We start from the raw sequence: 21722 nt of genomic DNA on the forward strand, positions 1-21722 counted from the left end.
TGTCTAGCTGTGTGTGTGTGTGTGACTGAGGATTAGTATACATGCTGTTTTATGTCTAGCTGTGTGTGTGTGTGACTGAGGATTAGTATACATGCTGTTTTATGTCTAGCTGTGTGTATGTGACTGAGGATTAGTATACATGCTGTTTTATGTCTAGCTGTGTGTGTGTGTGACTGAGGATTAGTATACATGCTGTTTTATGTCTAGCTGTGTGTGTGTGACTGAGGATTAGTATACATGCTGTTTTATGTCTAGCTGTGTGTGTGTGACTGAGGATTAGTATACATGCTGTTTTATGCCTAGCTGTGTGTATGTGACTGAGGATTAGTATACATGCTGTTTTATGTCTAGCTGTGTGTGTGTGACTGAGGATTAGTATACATGCTGTTTTATGTCTAGCTGTGTGTGTGTGACTGAGGATTAGTATACATGCTGTTTTATGTCTAGCTGTGTGTGTGTGACTGAGGATTAGTATACATGTTGTTTTATGTCTAGCTGTGTGTGTGTGTGACTGAGGATTAGTATACATGCTGTTTTATGTCTAGCTGTGTGTGTGTGACTGAGGATTAGTATACATGTTGTTTTATGTCTAGCTGTGTGTGTGTGTGTGTGTGACTGAGGATTAGTATACATGCTGTTTTATGTCTAGCTGTGTGTGTGTGTGTGACTGAGGATTAGTATACATGCTGTTTTATGTCTAGCTGTGTGTGTGTGTGACTGAGGATTAGTATACATGCTGTTTTATATCTAGCTGTGTGTGTGTGTGACTGAGGATTAGTATACATGCTGTTTTATGTCTAGCTGTGTGTGTGTGTGTGACTGAGGATTAGTATACATGCTGTTTTATGTCTAGCTGTGTGTGTGTGTGTGTGACTGAGGATTAGTATACATGCTGTTTTATGTCTAGCTGTGTGTGTGTGACTGAGGATTAGTATACATGCTGTTTTATGTCTAGCTGTGTGTGTGTGTGTGACTGAGGATTAGTATACATGCTGTTTTATATCTAGCTGTGTGTGTGTGTGACTGAGGATTAGTATACATGCTGTTTTATGTCTAGCTGTGTGTATGTGACTGAGGATTAGTATACATGCTGTTTTATGCCTAGCTGTGTGTGTGTGACTGAGGATTAGTATACATGCTGTTTTATGCCTAGCTGTGTGCATCCTTATGTCTATTATTCCTTGTGTGTGAGATATTTATTTACACCTAAAGATGAATTCTTATCCCTGTGACTTTTGTGTGTCACACTTTTACAGAGACCCCCACAGAGGTGTACGATGCTCTCGCAGAGTTAGGATATCGCTCATTCCGGCCTGGTCAAGAAAAAGCCATCATGAGGATCCTGTCAGGTATCTCTGTCTATTTTATCTCTCTCTTTTCTGTCTTTGTTGTTTGTTGTATTTGATTACTTACAGTAAATAATAAAGGGGCATATCTATCAAGCTGTCAACTGCAAATACGCCAGAATTCAGCAGAGTAATTGTTGCGAGCTTGATCCAGTCTAGTTATCAAAGCCTACAGACGGTTGACGTAACATACGATCTTCCGGTTTCTATCCGACGCAGATCGATGCTTACGTCATTACAGATGTTCCGAATACACATTCGGCTCTATCTGACTGTCAGGTTAGGTAATGTCCAGAAGAAGACCCAAATGCTAGGGCGAACTAAAATAACACCCTTGCACTCTGAGTTTAATCCAGGACGTGACCCCACAACAACTACTAAAAAACATAGTACTCACAATATGGAGCAGTGTTGGTCTGGGTTTTCAGGAAGGAGTAAATTAAATCTTGATTGTTGCAGGTTAGACTTCAGAATAGGGTACCATAACCGAACCGTAAATTAGGAAGGATTTGGCAACTTGAAAACAGGCAATTTTGAGGGTTAAGCTTAGCGTCGTCAATGAAGCAGAGACTGGCAATAGTAATCAGGCAGTTCGTGGGTTAAGCAATAGAGTAGTTGTACAGCTGAGTTTGGCAACTTATAATCAGACAATTTGAGGGTTAAGCAATAGAGTAGTTGTACAGCTGAGTTTGGCAACTTGTAATCAGGCAGTTTGAGGGTTAAGCAATAGAGTAGTCGTTTAGCAGAGTTTGGCAACTTGTAATCAGGCAGTTTGAGGGTTAAGCAGTAGAGTAGTTGTATAAGCAGAGTTTGGCAACTTGTAATCAGGCAGTTTGAGGGTTAAGCAGTAGAGTAGTGGTTCAGGCAAGGTTCAGGAACAAAGGTCAAATACAAAGGATGAGTACTCACAAAGCCACAGGAATGCAACAAACAATCAGGCACCGGAGGTTATAGAGAGCCCGGAATAAGAAGCCGATCCTGACGTCAACAGTGGGGGACGGCTCAGAGAGATGAAAACGTTGCCAGGCAACCAGACACGTAGGAAGAGCCGCCGGACCTCCGGCGGCGAGCGTGACACTGACACCTTTTCCTATTTACCAAATAGTTAAAATGCACGCTCGCGGCTATTCCGGCCCAGCGTACCTGGTTTTCAATCCGCCACCCTGGAAGCCGCGGATGCCATTGAAATCAATGGGAGTCTGAAAGCAGCAAAAGCTTATGTTCGCTGCTGCAAGATATCCCATTGATTTATATGGTAGAATACAAGTATCGTTTACACCTAACACCCTAACATACACCCCGAGTCTAAACACCCCTAATCTGCCGCCCGACATCGCTGCAACCTAAATAAACGTATTAAACCCTAAACCTCTGGCCTCCCACATCACCACCACTAACTAAACTATTAACCACTAAACCATCAGCCCCCCATATCGCCATAAACTAAATTAAGCTATTAACCCCTAAACGTAACAACCCGCTAACTCTAAATTAAAATTACAACATCTCTATCTTCAAATAAACTTAAACTTACCTGTAGAATTAAAATAAACTATTTTAAAATATTAATTAACCTACCCTAACTATTATACTACAAATAAATTAAACTGCTAATTAAATTAACTAACTTACATATTAAAAAAAACCCTAACCCTACTCAAATTATTTAAATATACTATTACATTACCAAAAGAAAAAAAAAAACTAAGTTACAAAAAACAAACAAACGCTAAATTACAAAAAATAAAAAAACCACATTAAGAGAAAAAATAAAAAATAATTACACCTAATCTAATAACCCTATCAAAATAAAAAAGCCCCCCCCCAAATAAAAAAACCCCTAGCCTACAATAAGCTACCAATGGCCCTTAAAAGGGCCTTATGTGGGGCATTTCTCCAAAGAAATCCGCTCTTTTACCTGAAAAAAAAAAATTACAAACACCCCCCAACAGTAAAACCCACCACCCAACCAACCAACCCCCCAAAATAAAAAAAACTATCTAAAATAACCTAAGCTAGCCATTGCCCTGAAAAGGGCATTTGTTTGGGCATTGCCCTTAAAATGGCATTTAGCTCTTTTACATGCCCAGACCCTAATCTAAAAATAAAACCCCCGACGATCCACTTAGTTCTTGAAGTCCGCTTGAAAGATCCATCCAGCCGGCAAGAAGTCTTCATCCAGACGACATCTTCTATCTTCATCCATCCGGCGCGGAGCGGGTCCATCCTAAAGACATTCGGCGCGGAGCATCCTCTTCATACGGTCACCGCCGTAAAATGGAACTTTAATGCAAGTGACGTCATCCAAGAATAGAATTTGAGCAGCTCTCATCCTATTGACTGTTCCAATCAGCCAATAGGATTGAGCTCTCATCTTATTGTCTGATTGGAACAGCCAATAGGATGAGAGCTCAATCCTATTGGCTGATTGGAACAGCCAATAGGATTTTATCAGCTCTAATCCTATTGGCTGATTGAAATCTTTCAGCCAATAGGAATGCAAGGGACGCCACTTGCATTTATGTTCCAGTTTACGACGGCGACCGTATAAAGAGGATGCTCAGTGCCGGATGTCTTCAGGATGGACCCGTTCCGCGCCGGATGAATGAAGATAGAAGATGCCGTCTGGATGAAGACTTCTTGCCGCCTGGATGAGGACTTCGCTGGCTGGATGAAGATCGAAGAGGCCGCCTGGATGAATACTTCTTGCCAGCTGGATGGTTCCTTCAATTTGGACTTCAATAACTGTAAGCGTATCGTCGGGGGTTAGCGTTAGGTTTATTTAAGGGTTTTTGGGTGGGTTTTATTTTTAGATTAGGGTCTGGGCATGTAAAAGAGCTAAATGCCCTTTTCAGGGCAATGGGGAGCTTAGGTTATTTTATTTTTTGGGGGGGGGGGGCTTGGTTGGTTGGGTAGTGGGTTTTACTGTTAGGGAGTGTTTGTATTTTTTTTTTACAGGTAAAAGAGCGGATTTCTTTTGGGTCAATGCCCCACAAAAGGCCCTTTTAAGGGCCATTGGTAGTTTATTGTAGGATACAGTTTTTTTTATTTTGGGGGACTTTTTCTTCTACTAGATATGACGAGTCCACGGATTTCATCCTTACTTGTGGGATATTATCCTCCTGCTAACAGGAAGTGGCAAAGAGCACCACAGCAGAGCTGTATATATTGCTCCTCCCTTCCCCTCCACCTCCAGTCATTCTCTTTGCCTGTGTTTGTACTAGGAAGAGGTAAAGTGAGGTGTTAGTTTTAGTTTATTCAATCAAGAAGTTTTTTTTATTTTAAATGGTACCGGTGAGTACTATTTGCCTCAGGAGGATATAGAAGAAGATTTCTGCCCTGAGGTTAATGATCTTAGCAGATGTAACTAAGATCCACGTTGGTTCCCACAGAGCTTCTGAAGGTAATACAATAGAGATCTTCAGTGTGGAGAACGGTGTCATGCTACATGCAGCATTGAGATATGTTCAGTCCTTTACTTCTGAGGATACTTGGTGTACCAGAACTGGCTGACATGTTTTTCCCTGCAAGGGACCTGTTGAAACAGAGGGCATTACTGAAAACCTGTATGTATTTATTATTAACATGATACTGGGCTTATGCATATTGCAGCATATATCAGAGACACTGGGAGAGGCAGCTTAACGGTTTGGTTTTTATTATTGATGACAAACATTACTATAGCTGTTTTTGTGAGGTTTATGTTTGGGGACCACATGGCTTTTGGCTAAACCGCTTCCCATGCGGTTGTACAGTCTGAAGTAAACATCGTCCATGATGGGCGGGGCCTATTTTTGCGCGCTCAGACGCGCAGTTACTCTGGCTGTGAAGGCAGCAAGCATTAGCTCCGGATGGGTCTTCACTGATGTCCTGTTAACCCGGATCATTAGCAAGTCCTTTTGCAGTTCCCTGGGGGCAGGTAGGCGCCACAGCAGAGCTGTGGCGAGGTGCAGAGGTCATTTTTTGTAAACAAATACATTTTTTGTTATAAAGAACCTTTAGAGGTTAATTCTGCCCTTTTGCCTCAGGGTACAATAATTTTTGGCACTATTGTATATGTGTAGCTAATTAAATAGCGTTATTTAAAGTTTTTTAGGCAGTTTGAAAAAATTGTGCGCTTTTTTATTTCTTAAAGGCGCTGTACACGTTTTTCTAAAAATTGTTTAATTCAATAAATAAAGTGTTTAACTACTACTGTGGTTATTATTAGTCTGTTCAACATGTCTGACATTGAGGAAACTCATTGCTCTATGTGTTTGGAAGCCATTGTGGAACCCCCTCTTGCATTGTGTACCTCTTGTACTGAAAGGGCCTTACATTGTAAAAAGCATATTTTAGGTGAAGAAAATGTGCCTAAGGATTATTCTCAGTCTGAAGAGAATCAGGATATGCCATCCAATTCTCCCCAAGTGTCACAACCTTTAACGCCCACACAAGCGACGCCAAGTACCTTTAGTGTGTCTAATTCTTTTACTCTGCAGGAGATGGCTGCAGTTATGCCAACTACCCTTACAGAGGTATTATCTAAATTGCCAGTGTTGCAGGGTAAACACAGTAGGTCAGGTATTAATGTGAATTCTGAATCCTTTGATGCTTTATTAGCTACTTCCGATGTACCCTCACAGTGCTCTGATTTGGGGGTCAGGGAATTGCTGTCTGAGGGAGAACTTTCAGATTCAGGAAATGTATTATCTCAGACATATTTGGACGTGATGTCCTTTAAATTTAAGCTTGAACACCTCCGCACGTTACTTCGGGAGGTTTTAGCAACTCTGGATGATTGTGATACTATTGTGATACCACCAGGGAAATTGTGTAAGAGGGACAAATATCTAGAGGTGCCTACTTACACTGATGTTTTTCCAGTTCCTTAAAAGAATTTCGGAAATTGTAAAAAAGGAATGGGATAGACCAGGTATACCGTTCTCTTCCCCTCCTAATTTTAAGAAAATGTTTCACATATCAGACACCATTCGGGATTCTTGGCAAACGGTCCCTAAGGTGTAGGGAGCTATTTCTACCCTGGCTAAGTGTACACCTATACCTATTGAGGACAGTTGTGCTTTCAAAGACCCTATGGATAAAAAGTTAGAGGGTCTCCTAAAGAAATTATTTATTAATCAGGGTTTTCTTTTACAACCTACGGCTTGCATTGTTCCAGTTACTACTGCAGCAGCTTTTTGGTTTGATGCTCTAGAAGAGTCTCTGATGGTTGAGACTCCATTAGATGGCATTTTGAATAGAATTAAGACTCTCAAGCTTGCTAATTCTTTTATTACTGATGCCGCTTTTCAAATTGCTAAACTAGCGGCGCAAAATGCAGGATTTGCCATTTTAGCGCGTAGGGCATTATGTCTCAAATCTTGGTCTGCTGATGTGTCATCAAAATCCAAGCTTTTAGCTATTCCTTTTAAAGGTAAGACCCTATTCGGGCCTGAATTGAAGGAAATAATTTCTGACATTACTGGAGGTAAAGGCCATGCCCTACTTCAGGATAAGTCTGTTAAGATGAGGGGTAAACAGAATAATTTTTGTTCCTTTCGAAACTTTAAAAGAGGACCCTCTGCTTCCTCTTCCTCCACAAAGCAGGAAGTGAATTTTGCTCAATCCAAGTCAGTCTGGAGACGCAACCAGGCTTGGAATAAAGGTAAACAATCCAAGAAGCCCGCTGTTGCTACAAAGACAGCATGAAGGGGCGGCCCCCAATCCGGGACCGGATCTAGTAGGGGGCAGACTTTCTTTCTTTGCCCAGGCTTGGGCAAGAGACGTTCAGGGCACTGGAAATCGTGACCCACGGGTATCAACTGGAATTCAAGGATTTTCTCCCAAGAGGGAGTTTTCATCTTTTACGATTATCTGTAGACCAGATAAAAAGAGATGTGTTCTTACGCTGTGTAAAAGACCTCTCTACTGTGGGAGTTATTTGTCCTGTTCCAAAACTGGAACAGGGGCAGGGGTTTTACTCAAATCTTTTTGTGGTTCCCAAAAAAAGAGGGAACTTTCAGACCCATTTTAGATTTCAAGTGTCTAAACAAGTTTCTCAGAGTCCCATCATTCAAGATGGAGACTATACGAACAATCTTAACAGAGATCCAGGAGGGTCAATATATGACTACCGTGGACTTGAAGGATGCATACCTTCATATTCCTATTCACAAGGATCATCATCAGTTCCTAAGGTTTGCCTTCCTGGACAAACATCAGTTTGTGGCTCTTCCTTTCAAGTTGGCCACAGCACCCAGAATCTTCACAAAGGTTCTAGGGTCTCTTGTAGCGGTTCTCAGACCGCGGGGTATAGCAGTGTCGCCTTATCTGGACGATATTCTGATTCAGGCGTCAACTTATCATTTGACAAAATCTCACACGGACATGGTATTGTCTTTCCTGAGAACTCACGGTTGGAAAGTGAACATAGAAAAGGGTTCACTAGTTCCACGGACAAGGGTTTCCTTCTTGGGGACTCAGACTCGGTAGACATGAAAATATTTCTGACGGAGGTCAGAAAAACAAAGATTCTAAATACTTGCTGAGCACTTCAGTCCATTCCTCTGCCATCAGTGGCTCAGTGTATGGAGGTCATTGGATTAATGTAGCGGCAATGGACATCATTCCGTTTGCCCGCTTTCATCTCAGACCACTGCAGCTGTGCATGCTCGGACAGTGGAATGGGGACTATGCGACTTTATCTCCTCAGATAAATCTGGATCAAGAGACCAGAGACTCTCTTCTTTGGTGGTTGTTGCCGGATCATCTGTCCCAGGGGACATGTTTCTGCAGACCCTCGTGGGTGATAGTGACAACGGATGCCAGTCTTCTGGGCTGGGGTGCAGTCTGGAATTCCCTGAAGGCTCAGGGTGTTTGGACTCGGGTGGAGTCTCTACTTCCAATCAATATTCTGGAACTGAGAGCAATATTCAATGCGCTTCAGGCATGGCCTCAGTTGGCTTCTGCCAAATTCATCATATTCCAGTCGGACAACATCACGACTGTGGCATATATCAATCATCATGGAGGAACAAGGAGTTCCTTAGCGATGATAGAAGTATCCAAGGTAATCCGATGGGCGGAGGCCCACTATTGTTATCTGTCTGCAATTTACATCCCAGGAGTAGAAAACTGGGAAGCAGATTTTCTAAGTCGTCAGACTTTTCATCCGGGGGAGTGGGAACTCCATCCGGAGGTGTTTGCTTCATTGATTCACAAATGGGGCAGACCGGAATTGGATCTGATGGCATCTCGTCAGAATGACAAGCTTCAACGTTACGGATCCAGGTCAAGGGATCCCCAGGCCGAACTGATAGATGCCTTGGCAGTGCCTTGGTCGTTCAGTCTAGCTTATGTGTTTCCACTGTTTCCTCTCCTGCCACGCGTGATTGCTCGAATCAAACAGGAGAGAGCTTCAGTAATCCTGATAGCGCCTGCGTGGCCACGCAGGACTTGGTATGCGGATCTAGTGGACATGTCCTCTCTGCCACCGTGGAAACTTCCTTTGAGACAGGACCTTCTCATTCAGGGTCCTTTCCAACATCCAAATCTAAATTCTCTGCAGCTGACTGCTTGGAGTTTGAACGCTTGATTCTATCTAAGCGAGGATTCTCCGATTCGGTCATCGATACTTTGATACAGGCTCGAAAGCCTGTCACTAGAAAAATCTATCATAAGATATGGCGTAAATATCTTTATTGGTGTGAATCCAAGGGTTACTCATGGAGTAAAGTTAGGATTCCCAGGATTTTGTCTTTTCTCCAAGAAGGATTGGAGAAAGGGTTATCAGCAAGTTCCTTAAAGTGACAAATTTCTGCTTTGTCAATTTTGCCTCACAAACGTTTGGCAGATGTGCCAGATGTTCAGTCTTTTTGTCAGGCTCTATCTAGAATTAAGCCTGTATTTAGACCAATTACTCCTCCCTGTAGTTTGAATTTAGTTCTTCGAGTTCTTCAAGGGGTTCCGTTTGAACCCATGCATTCCATAGATATTAAATTATTATCTTGAAAAGTTTTGTTTTTAGTTGCTATTTCTTCTGCTCGAAGAGTTTCTGAGCTTTCAGCGTTACAATGTGATTCGCCTTATCTTATATTTCATTCTGATAAGGTGATTTTACGTACCAAACCTGGGTTCCTTCCTAAGGTTGTTTCTAATAAGAATTTCTTTCATGTAATTAGCAAGAGTCCATGAGCTAGTGACGTATGGGATATACATTCCTACCAGGAGGGGCAAAGTTTCCCAAACCTCAAAATGCCTATAAATACACCCCTCACCACACCCACAATTCAGTTTTACAAACTTTGCCTCCTGTGGAGGTGGTGAAGTAAGTTTGTGCTAGATTCTTCGTTGATATGCGCTTCGCAGCAGGCTGGAGCCCGGTTTTCCTCTCAGAGTGCAGTGAATGTCAGAGGGATGTGAAGAGAGTATTGCCTATTTGAATTCAATGGTCTTCCTCTAGGGGATCTATTTCATAGGTTCTCTGTTATCGGTCGTAGAGATTTCTTCTCCTACCTCCCTTTTCAGATCGATGATATACTCTTATATACCATTACCTCTACTGATTCTCGTTTCAGTACTGGTTTGGCTATCTACTTTATGTAGATGAGTGTCCTGGGGTAAGTAAGTCTTATTTCTCCTGTTAAGTGTGGTCAGTCCACGGGTCATCATTACTTCTGGGATATTATCTCCTCCCCTACAGGAAGTGCAAGAGGATTCACCCAGCAGAGCTGCCATATAGCTCCTCCCCTCTACGTCACCTCCAGACATTCTCTTGCACCCAACGAATAGATAGGATGTGTGAGAGGACTGTGGTGATTTAATTAGTTTATTAACTTCAATCAAAAGTTTGTTATTTTATAATAGCACCGGAGTGTGTTATTCATTCTCTGGTAGAATTTGAAGAAGAATCTACCGGAGTTTTTTCTATGATTTTAGCCGGAGTAGTTAAGATCATATTGCTGTTTCTCGGCCATCTGAGGAGAGGTAAACTTCAGATCAGGGGACAGCGGGCAGATTAATCTGCAAAGAGGTATGTAGCAGTTTGTTATTTTCTGACATGGAATTGATGAGAAAATCCTGCCATACCGTTATAATGTAAACTCAGCCTTAAATGCAGTAGATGTAGCTGGTATCAGGCTGTCATGTATGTATATTTTACACTTCAGTATTCTGGGGAATGGTACTTCACTGGATTTATACTGTATGCATAGACTTAACCTAATTTGCAGGGACTTGAAATAGGTTTTAAATAACAATTAATTTATTGAGGTTAAACGTTTTTTTGCTGGCATGTAAAAACGTTTATTTCTCTGAGGTACTGGGTGAAAAAATGTTTTGGGCACTATTTTTTCCACTTGGCAATAGTTCACTGATCTCTCTCACTGTTATGTGTGAGGGGGAGGGGCCATTTTTGGCGCTTTTACTACGCATCAAAAAACTCAGTCAGAGGTTCATTTTCTTCCTGCATGATCCGGTTCATCTCTACAGAACTCAGGGATCTCCAAAGCGTTTTTTGAGGGAGGTAATCATCACAGCAGAGCTGTGAAGATTGTAGTTGACTGTGATAAAAAACGTTTGTGTATTTTTTCTGCTGCCTGGGTTAGTTATCCTTTGCTAATGGGAACAATCCTTTGCTAAAATTGTATATTTCTGACAAAGATTGATGCTATAACTTAATTATTTTCAACTGTCATAATTTTTTCTGTGCTTCTTATAGGCAACAGTTCGTTTTCATATTATTGTAAATTACTTAAAAAAGCATTTCCAAGTTGCTAGTTAATTGCTAGTGTGTTAAACATGTCTGATTCAGAGGAAGATACATGTGCTATATGTGCTAATGCCAAAGTGGAGCCCAATAGAAGTTTATGTACTAACTGTATTGATGCTACTTTAAATAAAAGTCAATCTGTACAAATTGAAAATATTTCACCAGACAACGAGGGGAGAGTTATGCCGACTAACTCGCCTCACGTGTCAGTACCTACATCTCCCGCTCGGGAGGTGCGTGATATTGTAGCGCCGAGTACATCTGGGCGGCCATTTCAAATCACATTACAGGATATGGCTACTGTTATGACTGAAGTTTTGGCTAAATTACCAGAACTTAGAGGCAAGCGTGATCACTCTGGGGTGAGAACAGAGTGCGCTGATAATATTAGGGCCATGTCAGACACTGCGTCACAGGCGGCAGAACATGAGGACGGAGAACTTCATTCTGTGGGTGACGGTTCTGATCCAAATAGATTGGATTCAGATATTTCAAATTTTAAATTTAAGCTGGAAAACCTCCGTGTATTACTAGGGGAGGTGTTAGCGGCTCTGAATGATTGTAACACAGTTGCAATACCAGAGAAAATGTGTAGGTTGGATAAATATTTTGCGGTACCGGCGAGTACTGATGTTTTTCCTATACCTAAGAGACTTACTGAAATTGTTACTAAGGAGTGGGATAGGCCCGGTGTGCCGTTCTCACCTCCGATATTTAGAAAAATGTTTCCAATAGACGCCACCACACGGGACTTATGGCAAACGGTCCCTAAGGTGGAGGGAGCAGTTTCTACTTTAGCTAAGCGTACCACTATCCCGGTGGAGGATAGCTGTGCCTTTTCAGATCCAATGGATAAAAAATTAGAGGGTTACCTTAAGAAAATGTTTGTTCAACAAGGTTTTATATTGCAACCTCTTGCATGTATTGCGCCTGTCACGACTGCAGCAGCATTTTGGTTTGAGTCTCTGGAAGAGACACTTCAATCATCTACACTAGATGAGATTACAGACAAACTTAAAGCCCTTAAGTTAGCTAACTCATTTATTTCAGATGCCGTAGTACATTTAACTAAACTTACGGCTAAGAATTCCGGATTTGCCATTCAGGCACGCAGAGCACTGTGGCTAAAATCCTGGTCAGCTGATGTTACTTCTAAATCTAAATTGCTTAATATACCTTTCAAAGGGCAAACCTTGTTCGGGCCCGGGTTGAGGGAGATTATCGCTGACATTACAGGAGGTAAAGGCCATGCCCTGGCTCAGGACAAAGCCAAACCTAGGGCTAGACAGTCTAATTTTCGTTCCTTTCGTAATTTCAAAGCAGGAACAGCATCAACCTCCTCTGCACCAAAACAGGAAGGAGCTGTTGCTCACTACAGACAAGGCTGGAAACCTAACCAGTCCTGGAACAAGGGCAAGCAGGCCAGGAAACCTGCTGCTGCCCCTAAGACAGCATGAATCGAGGGCCCCCGATCCGGGACCGGATCTAGTAGGGGGCAGACTTTCTCTCTTCGCCCAGGCTTGGGCAAGAGATGTTCAGGATCCCTGGGCGTTAGAGATCATATCTCAGGGATACCTTCTGGACTTAAAATCCTCTCCCCCAAGAGGGAGATTTCATCTGTCAAGGTTATCAACAAACCAAATAAAGAAAGAAGCGTTCCTACGCTGCGTACAAGATCTTTTATTAATGGGAGTGATCCATCCAGTTCCGCAGTCGGAACAAGGACAAGGGTTTTACTCAAATCTGTTTGTAGTTCCCAAAAAAGAGGGAACTTTCAGGCCAATCTTGGATTTAAAGATCCTAAACAAATTCCTAAGAGTTCCATCGTTCAAGATGGAAACGATTCAAACAATTTTGCCCATGATCCAAGAGGGTCAGTACATGACCACAGTGGATTTAAAGGATGCTTACCTTCACATACCGATTCACAGAAATCATTACCGGTATCTAAGGTTTGCCTTTCTAGACAGGCATTACCAGTTTGTAGCTCTTCCATTCGGACTGGCTACGGCTCCAAGAATCTTCACAAAGGTTCTGCGTACTCTTCTGGCGGTACTAAGACCGCGAGGAATTTCGGTAGCTCCGTACCTAGACGACATTCTGATACAAGCTTCAAGCTTTCAAACTGCCAAGTCTCATACAGAGTTAGTACTGGCATTTCTAAGGTCGCATGGATGGAAGGTGAACGAAAAAAAGAGTTCTCTCTTTCCACTCACAAGAGTTCCCTTCTTGGGGACTCTGATAGATTCTGTAGAAATGAAGATTTACCTGACAGAAGACAGGTTAACAAAGCTTCAAAATGCATGCCGTGTCCTTCATTCCATTCAACACCCGTCAGTAGCTCAATGCATGGAGGTGATCGGCTTAATGGTAGCGGCAATGGACGTAGTACCTTTTGCACGCCTACATCTCAGACCGCTGCAATTGTGCATGCTAAGTCAGTGGAATGGGGATTACTCAGATTTGTCCCCCACTCTGAATCTGAATCAAGAGACCAGAAATTCTCTTCTATGGTGGCTTTATCGGCCACACCTGTCCAGGGGGATGCCATTCAGCAGGCCAGACTGGACAATTGTAACAACAGACGCCAGCCTACTAGGTTGGGGCGCTGTCTGGAATTCTCTGAAGGCTCAGGGACTATGGAATCAGGAGGAGAGTCTCCTTCCAATAAACATTCTGGAATTGAGAGCAGTTCTCAATGCCCTTCTGGCTTGGCCCCAGTTAACAACTCGGGGGTTCATCAGGTTTCAGTCGGACAACATCACGACTGTAGCTTACATCAACCATCAGGGAGGGACAAGAAGCTCCCTAGCAATGATGGAAGTATCAAAGATAATTCGCTGGGCAGAGTCTCACTCTTGCCACCTGTCTGCAATCCACATCCCGGGAGTGGAGAACTGGGAGGCGGATTTCTTAAGTCGTCAGACTTTTCATCTGGGGGAGTGGGAACTTCATCCGGAGGTCTTTGCCCAGATACTTCGACGTTGGGGCAAACCAGAGATAGATCTCATGGCGTCTCATCAGAACGCCAAGCTTCCTCGCTACGGGTCCAGATCCAGGGATCCGGGAGCGGTTCTGATAGATGCTTTGACAGCACCTTGGACCTTCGGGATGGCTTATGTGTTTCCACCCTTCCCGATGCTTCCTCGATTGATTGCCAGAATCAAACAGGAGAGAGCATCAGTGATTCTAATAGCACCTGCATGGCCACGCAGGACTTGGTATGCAGATCTAGTGGACATGTCATCCTGTCCGCCTTGGTCTCTACCTCTGAAACAGGACCTTCTGATCCAGGGTCCATTCAAACATCAAAATCTAACTTCTCTGAAGCTGACTGCTTGGAAATTGAACGCTTGATTTTATCAAAACGTGGGTTTTCTGAGCCAGTTATTGATACCTTAATACAGGCTAGGAAGCCTGTTACCAGAAGGATTTACCATAAAATATGGCGTAAATACTTATATTGGTGCGAATCCAAGAGTTACTCATGGAGTAAGGTTAGGATTCCAAGGATATTGTCTTTTCTACAAGAAGGTTTAGAAAAGGGGTTATCCGCTAGTTCTTTAAAGGGACAGATTTCAGCTCTGTCCATTCTTTTACACAAACGTCTGTCAGAAGTTCCGGACGTTCAAGCTTTTTGTCAGGCTTTAGCTAGGATCAAGCCTGTGTTTAAAACTGTTGCTCCGCCATGGAGTTTGAACTTAGTTCTTAATGTTTTACAGGGTGTTCCGTTTGAACCCCTTCATTCCATTGATATCAAGTTGTTATCTTGGAAAGTTCTGTTTTTAATGGCTATTTCCTCGGCTCGAAGAGTCTCTGAGTTATCTGCCTTACATTGTGATTCTCCTTATCTGATTTTTCATTCAGACAAGGTAGTTCTGCGTACTAAACCTGGGTTCCTACCTAAGGTGGTCACTAACAGGAATATCAATCAAGAGATTGTTGTTCCATCCTTGTTTCCTAATCCTTCCTCGAAGAAGGAACGTCTGCTACACAATCTAGATGTAGTTCGTGCCCTGAAATTTTATCTACAGGCAACTAAGGAGTTTCGTCAAACGTCTTCCCTGTTTGTCGTTTATTCTGGCCAGAGGAGAGGTCAAAAAGCTTCGGCTACCTCTCTCTCTTTTTGGCTTCGTAGCATAATACGATTAGCCTATGAGACTGCTGGACAGCAGCCTCCTGAAAGAATTACAGCTCATTCTACTAGAGCTGTGGCTTCCACTTTGGCCTTTAAGAATGAGGTTTCTGTTGAACAGATTTGCAAGGCTGCAACTTGGTCTTCTCTTCATACTTTTTCCAAATTTTACAAATTTGACACTTTTGCTTCTTCGGAGGCTGTTTTTGGGAGAAAGGTTCTTCAGGCAGTGGTTCCCTCCGTATAAAGAGCCTGCCTGTCCCTCCCGTCATCCGTGTACTTTTGCTTTGGTATTGGTATCCCAGAAGTAATGATGACCCGTGGACTGACCACACTTAACAGGAGAAAACAAAATTTATGCTTACCTGATAAATTCATTTCTCCTGTAGTGTGGTCAGTCCACGGCCCGCCCTGTTTTTTATGGCAGGCTAAAAAAAATTTTTGGATTATACTCCAGTCACCACTACACCCTTGGGCTTCTCCTTTCTCGTTGGTCCTTTGGTCGAATGACTGGAGGTGACGTAGAGGGGAGGAGCTATATGGCAGCTCTGCTGGGTGAATCCTCTTGCACTTCCTGTAGGGGAGGAGATAATATCCCAGAAGTAATGATGACCCGTGGACTGACCACACTACAGGAGAAATGAATTTATCAGGTAAGCATAAATTTAGTTTTTTTGTGACACTCTAAGCTATGGTTGGGCACTTTACATATAAAGTTCTAAATATATGTGTTTAAACTTATATTTGCCATGATTCTGGGTAATCAGTATTCCTTATTTTCAGACAGTCAGTTTCATTATTGGGATAATGCATATGAATGATCATTTTTTTCTTACCTTAAAATTTTTTTCAATTGACTTTTTTCCCTGTGGGCTGTTAGGCTCGCGGGGGCTGAAAATGCTTCTATTTATTGCGTCATTTTTGGCACAGACTTTTTTTGGCGCAAAAATTTTGTCATTTCCGGCGTCCTAATTGACGCCGGAAGTTGTTCAGACGTTTTTTTTGCGCCAAAAATGTGGGCGTTATTTTTGTCGGCATCACCGGATGTGGTGTCATTCGTGGCGCCAAAAAATATAGGCGTTTGTTCGTAGTGCTAATAATGTGGGCGTCATTTTTGGCGCCAAAAAATGTGGGCGTCATTCTTGTCTCCACCTTTTTTTCACATTATTTCAGTCTCATTTTTCATTGCTTCTGGTTGCTAGAGGCTTGTTCATTGGCATTTTTTTCCCATTCCTGAAACTGTCATTTAAGGAATTTGATAATTTTGCTTTATATGTTGTTTTTTCTATTACATATTGCAAGATGTCTCAACTTGACCCTGGATCAGAATCTACTTCTGGAAAGACGCTGTCTGATGCTGGTTCTACCAAAGTTATGTGCATTTGTTGTAAACTTGTGGTAACTGTTCCTCTTGCTGTAGTTTGTGATGAATGTCATGATAAGCTTGCTAATGCAGATAGTATTTCCATAAGTAATAAGCCATTACCTGTTGATGTTCCTTCAACATCTAATGCTCAGGATGTTCCTGTTAATGTAAAAGAATTTGTTTCTAAATCTATTAGGAAGGCTCTGTCTGTTATTCCTCCTTCCAGTAAACGTAAAAGGTCTTTTAAAACTTCTCATATTTCAGATGAATATTTAAGTGACCGTCATCATTCTGACTTGTCTGTTTCTGATGAGGATTTATCTGGTTCAGAAGATTCTGTCTCAGATATTGACACTGATAAATCTTCATATTTATTTAAGATGGAATTTATTTGTTCTTTACTTAAAGAGGTGTTCATCGCATTAGATATGGAGGAGTCTAGTCCTCTTGATACTAAATCTACTAAGCGTTTAAATTCGGTTTTTAAACCTCATATAGTTATTCCAGAAGTTTTTCCTGTCCCTGATGCTATTTCTGAAGTAATTTCTAGGGAATGGAATAGTCTGGGTACTTCATTTACTCCTTCTCCAAGGTTTAAGAAATTGTACCCTGTGCCATCTGATAGATTAGAGTTTTGGGACAAAATCCCTAAGGTTGATGGGGCTATCTCTACTCTTGCTAAACGTACTACTATTCCTACGGCAGATAGTACTTCCTTTAAGGATCCTTTAGATAGGAAACTTGAATCCTTTCTAAGGAGAGCTTATTTATGTTCAGGTAATCTTCTTAGACCTGCTATTTCTTTGGCTGATGTTGCTGCGGCTTCCACTTTCTGGTTGGAGGCTTTAGCGCAACAAGTGTCAGACCATAATACTCATAGCATTGTTAAACTTCTTCAACATGCTAATAACTTTATTTGTGATGCCATCTTTGATATCATTAGAATTGATGTCAGGTATATGTCATTAGCTATTTTAGCTAGAAGAGCTTTATGGCTTAAAACTTGGAATGCAGATATGACTTCTAAGTCAACTTTGCTTTCTCTTTCTTTCCAAGGTAATAAATTATTTGGTTCTCAATTGGATTCTATTATTTCAACTGTTACTGGGGGGAAAGGAACCTTTTTGCCTCAGGACAAAAAATCTAAAGGTAAATACAGGGCTGGTAATCGTTTTCGTTCCTTTCGTCAGAATAAGGAACAGAAGCCTGACCCTTCCCCTAAAGGAACAGTTTCCGTTTGGAAACCTTCTCCAGTCTGGAATAAATCCAAGCTTTTTAGAAAGTCAAAGCCAGCTCCTAAGTCCACATGAAGGTGCGGCCCTCATTCCAGCACAGCTGGTAGGGGGCAGGTTACGATTTTTCAAAGATATTTGGATCAATTCGATTCACAGTCTTTGGATTCAAAACATTGTTTCACAAGGATACAGAATAGGTTTCAAGGTAAGGCCGCCTGCGAGAAGATATTTTCTCTCTCGCATTCCAATAAACCCAGTGAAGGCTCAGGCATTTCTGAAATGTGTTTCAGATCTAGAGTTGGCTGGGGTAATTGTGCCAGTTCCAGTTCTGGAACGGGGTCTGGGGTTTTACTCAAATCTATTCATTGTACCAAAGAAGGAGAATTCCATCAGACCAGTTCTGGATCTAAAAATATTGAATCGTTATGTAAGGATACCAACATTCAAAATGGTGACTATAAGGACTATTCTGCCTTTTGTTCAGCAAGGGCATTATATGTCCACAATAGATTTACAGGATGCATACCTGCATATTCCAATTCATCCAGCTCATCATCAGTTTCTGAGATTCTCTTTTCTAGACAATCATTACCAGTTTGTAGCCCTTCCATTCGGCCTAGCAACAGCTCCAAGGATCTTTTCAAAGGTTCTCGGTGCCCTTCTCTCTGTAATCAGAGAACAGGGTATTGCGATATTTCCTTATTTGGACGAAATCTTGGTACTTGCTCAGTCTTCACATTCTGCAGAATCTGATACGAATCAACTTGTGTCATTTCTTCAAAGACATGGTTGGAGGATCAATTTACCAAAGAGTTCCTTGATTCCTCAGACAAAGGTAACCTTCTTGGGTTTTCAAATAGATTCAGTGTCCATGACCTTGCCTCTAACAGAAAAGAGACGTCTGAAATTGGTTTCAGCCTGTCGAAACCTTCATTCTCAATCATTCCCTTCGGTAGCCTTATGCATGGAAATTCTAGGTCTTATGATTGCTGCATCGGACGCGATCCCCTTTGCTCGTTTTCACATGCGACCTCTTCAGCTTTGTATGCTGAACCAGTGGTGCAGGGATTATACAAAGATATCACAATTAATATCCTTAAATCCCAATGTACGACACTCTCTGACGTGGTGGATAGATCACCATTGTTTAGTCCAAGGGGCTTCTTTTGTTCGTCCAACCTGGACTGTGATCTCAACAGATGCGAGTCTTTCAGGTTGGGGAGCTGTATGGGGATCTCTGACAGCGCAGGGGGTTTGGGAATCTCAGGAGGCGAGATTACCAATCAACATTTTGGAACTCCGTGCGATTTTCAGAGCCCTTCAGTTCTAGCCTCTTCTAAAGAGAGAATCGTTTATTTGTTTTCAGACAGACAATGTCACAACCGTGGCATATGTCAATCATCAAGGTGAGACTCACAGTCCTCAGGCTATGAAAGAAGTATCTCAAATACTTGTATGGGCGGAATCCAGCTCCTGTCTAATCTCTGCGGTTCACATCCCAGGTATAGACAATTGGGAAGCGGATTATCTCAGTCGCCAGACGTTACATCCGGGCGAATGGTCTCTTCACCCAGAGGTATTTCTTCAGATTGTTCAAATCTGGGGACTTCCAGAAATAGATCTGATGGCCTCTCATCTAAACAAGAAACTTCCCAGGTATCTGTCCAGATCCAGGGATCCTCAGGCGGAGGCAGTGGACGCGTTGTCACTTCCTTGGAATTATCATCCTGCCTATATCTTCCCGCCTCTAGTTCTTCTTCCAAGAGTTATTTCCAAAATTCTAATGGAACGTTCGTTTGTACTGCTGGTGGCTCCAGCATGGCCTCACAGGTTTTGGTATGCGAATCTCATTCGGATGGCCAGTTGCCAACCTTGGACTCTTCCGTTAAGACCAGACCTTCTATCTCAAGGCCCTTTTTTCCATCAGGATCTCAAATCATTAAATTTGAAGGTATGGAAATTGAACGCTTGATTCTTAGTCATAGAGGTTTCTCTGACTCAGTAATTGATACTATGTTACAGACTCGTAAATCTGTGTCTATGAAGATTTAATATCGAGTCTGGAAGATTTACATTTCTTGGTGTTCTTCTCATAAATTCTGCTGGCATTCTTTTAGAATTCCTAGAATTTTGCAGTTTCTTCAGGATGGTTTGGATAAAGGTTTGTCTGCAAGTTCCTTGAAGGGACAAATCTCTGCTCTTTCTGTTCTTTTTCACAGAAAAATTGCTAATCTTCCTGATATTCATTGTTTTGTACAGGCTTTGGTTCGTATCAAACCTGTTATTAAGTCAGTCTCTCCTCCTTGGAGTCTTAATTTGGTTCTGAGGGCTTTACAAGCTCCTCCGTTTGAACCTATGCATTCTCTGGATATTAAATTACTTTCTTGGAAAGTTTTGTTCCTTTTGGCCATCTCTTCTGCTAGAAGAGTTTCTGAGTTATCTGCTCTTTCTTGTGAATCTCCTTTTCTGATTTTTCATCAGGATAAGGCAGTGTTGCGGACTTCATTTCAATTTTTACCTAAGGTTGTGAATTCTAACAACATTAGTAGAGAGATTGTTGTTCCTTCATTGTGTCCTAATCCTAAGAATTCTAAGGAGAGATCTTTACATTCTTTAGATGTAGTAAGAGCTTTGAAATATTATGTTGAAGCTACTAAAGATTTTAGGAAGACTTCTAGTCTATTTGTTATATTTTCTGGTTCCAGGAAAGGTCAGAAGGCCTCCGCCATTTCTTTGGCGTCTTGGTTAAAGTCTTTGATTCATCATGCTTATGTGGAGTCAGGTAAGTCCCCGCCTCAAAGGATTACGGCTCATTCTACTAGGTCCGTTTCTACTTCCTGGGCGTTTAGGAATGAAGCTTCTGTTGATCAGATTTGCAAAGCAGCAACTTGGTCTTCTTTGCATACTTTTACTAAATTCTACCATTTTGATGTTTTTTCTTCTTCTGAAGCAGTTTTTGGTAGAAAAGTACTTCAGGCAGCTGTTTCAGTTTGATTCTGCTGCTTATATTTTCAGTTTTTTTCTTTATTAAGATTTAAACTTTTGTTTTGGGTTGTGGATTTTTTTTCAGCGGAATTGGCTGTCTTTATTTTATCCCTCCCTCTCTAGTGACTCTTGCGTGGAAGTTCCACATCTTGGGTATTTATTATCCCATACGTCACTAGCTCATGGACTCTTGCTAATTACATGAAAGAAAACATAATTTATGTAAGAACTTACCTGATAAATTCATTTCTTTCATATTAGCAAGAGTCCATGAGGCCCACCCTTTTTGTGGTGGTTATGATTTTTTTGTATAAAGCACAATTATTCCAATTCCTTATTTTGATGCTTTCGCTCCTTTCTTATCACCCCACTTCTTGGCTATTCGTTAAACTGAATTGTGGGTGTGGTGAGGGGTGTATTTATAGGCATTTTGAGGTTTGGGAAACTTTGCCCCTCCTGGTAGGAATGTATATCCCATACGTCACTAGCTCATGGACTCTTGCTAATATGAAAGAAATGAATTTATCAGGTAAGTTCTTACATAAATTATGTAATTAATCAGGAAATTGTTGTTCCTTCTTTGTGTCCTAATCCTTCTTCTAAGAAGGAGCGTCTGTTACATAACCTGGATGTGGTCCGTGCCTTGAAGTTTTACTTACAGGCGACTAAGGTTTTCCGTCAATCATCTTCATTATTCATTGTTTATTCTGGAAAGCGTAGGGGTCCGAAAGCTACAGCTACCTCTCTTTCTTTTTGGCTGAGGTGTATCATCCGCCTGGCATATGAGACTGCTGGACAGCAGCCTCCTGAAAGATTTACGGCTCATTCTACTAGGGCTGTGGCTTCCACATGGGCGTTTAAAAACGATGCTTCTGTTGAACAGATTTGTAAGGCTGCGACTTGG

General features: G+C 41.8%; 1 protein-coding gene across 1 annotated transcript in view; it reads left to right on the forward strand.

Moving 5' to 3' along the window:
* Positions 1-1256: 1256 nt before the first annotated feature.
* LOC128643576 (ATP-dependent DNA helicase Q4-like) overlaps positions 1257-21722 on the forward strand; it is a gene marked incomplete at both ends in the record, with an annotated part of 235780 nt that continues 215314 nt past the window's right edge. The window contains one exon of the mRNA XM_053696416.1: positions 1257-1349. Coding sequence (XP_053552391.1) covers positions 1257-1349 — 93 coding nt within the window. The remainder of the gene's footprint in view (positions 1350-21722) is intronic.

The sequence above is a fragment of the Bombina bombina genome, unplaced genomic scaffold, assembly GCF_027579735.1.
Source record: "Bombina bombina isolate aBomBom1 unplaced genomic scaffold, aBomBom1.pri scaffold_624, whole genome shotgun sequence".
Taxonomy (NCBI): domain Eukaryota; kingdom Metazoa; phylum Chordata; class Amphibia; order Anura; family Bombinatoridae; genus Bombina; species Bombina bombina.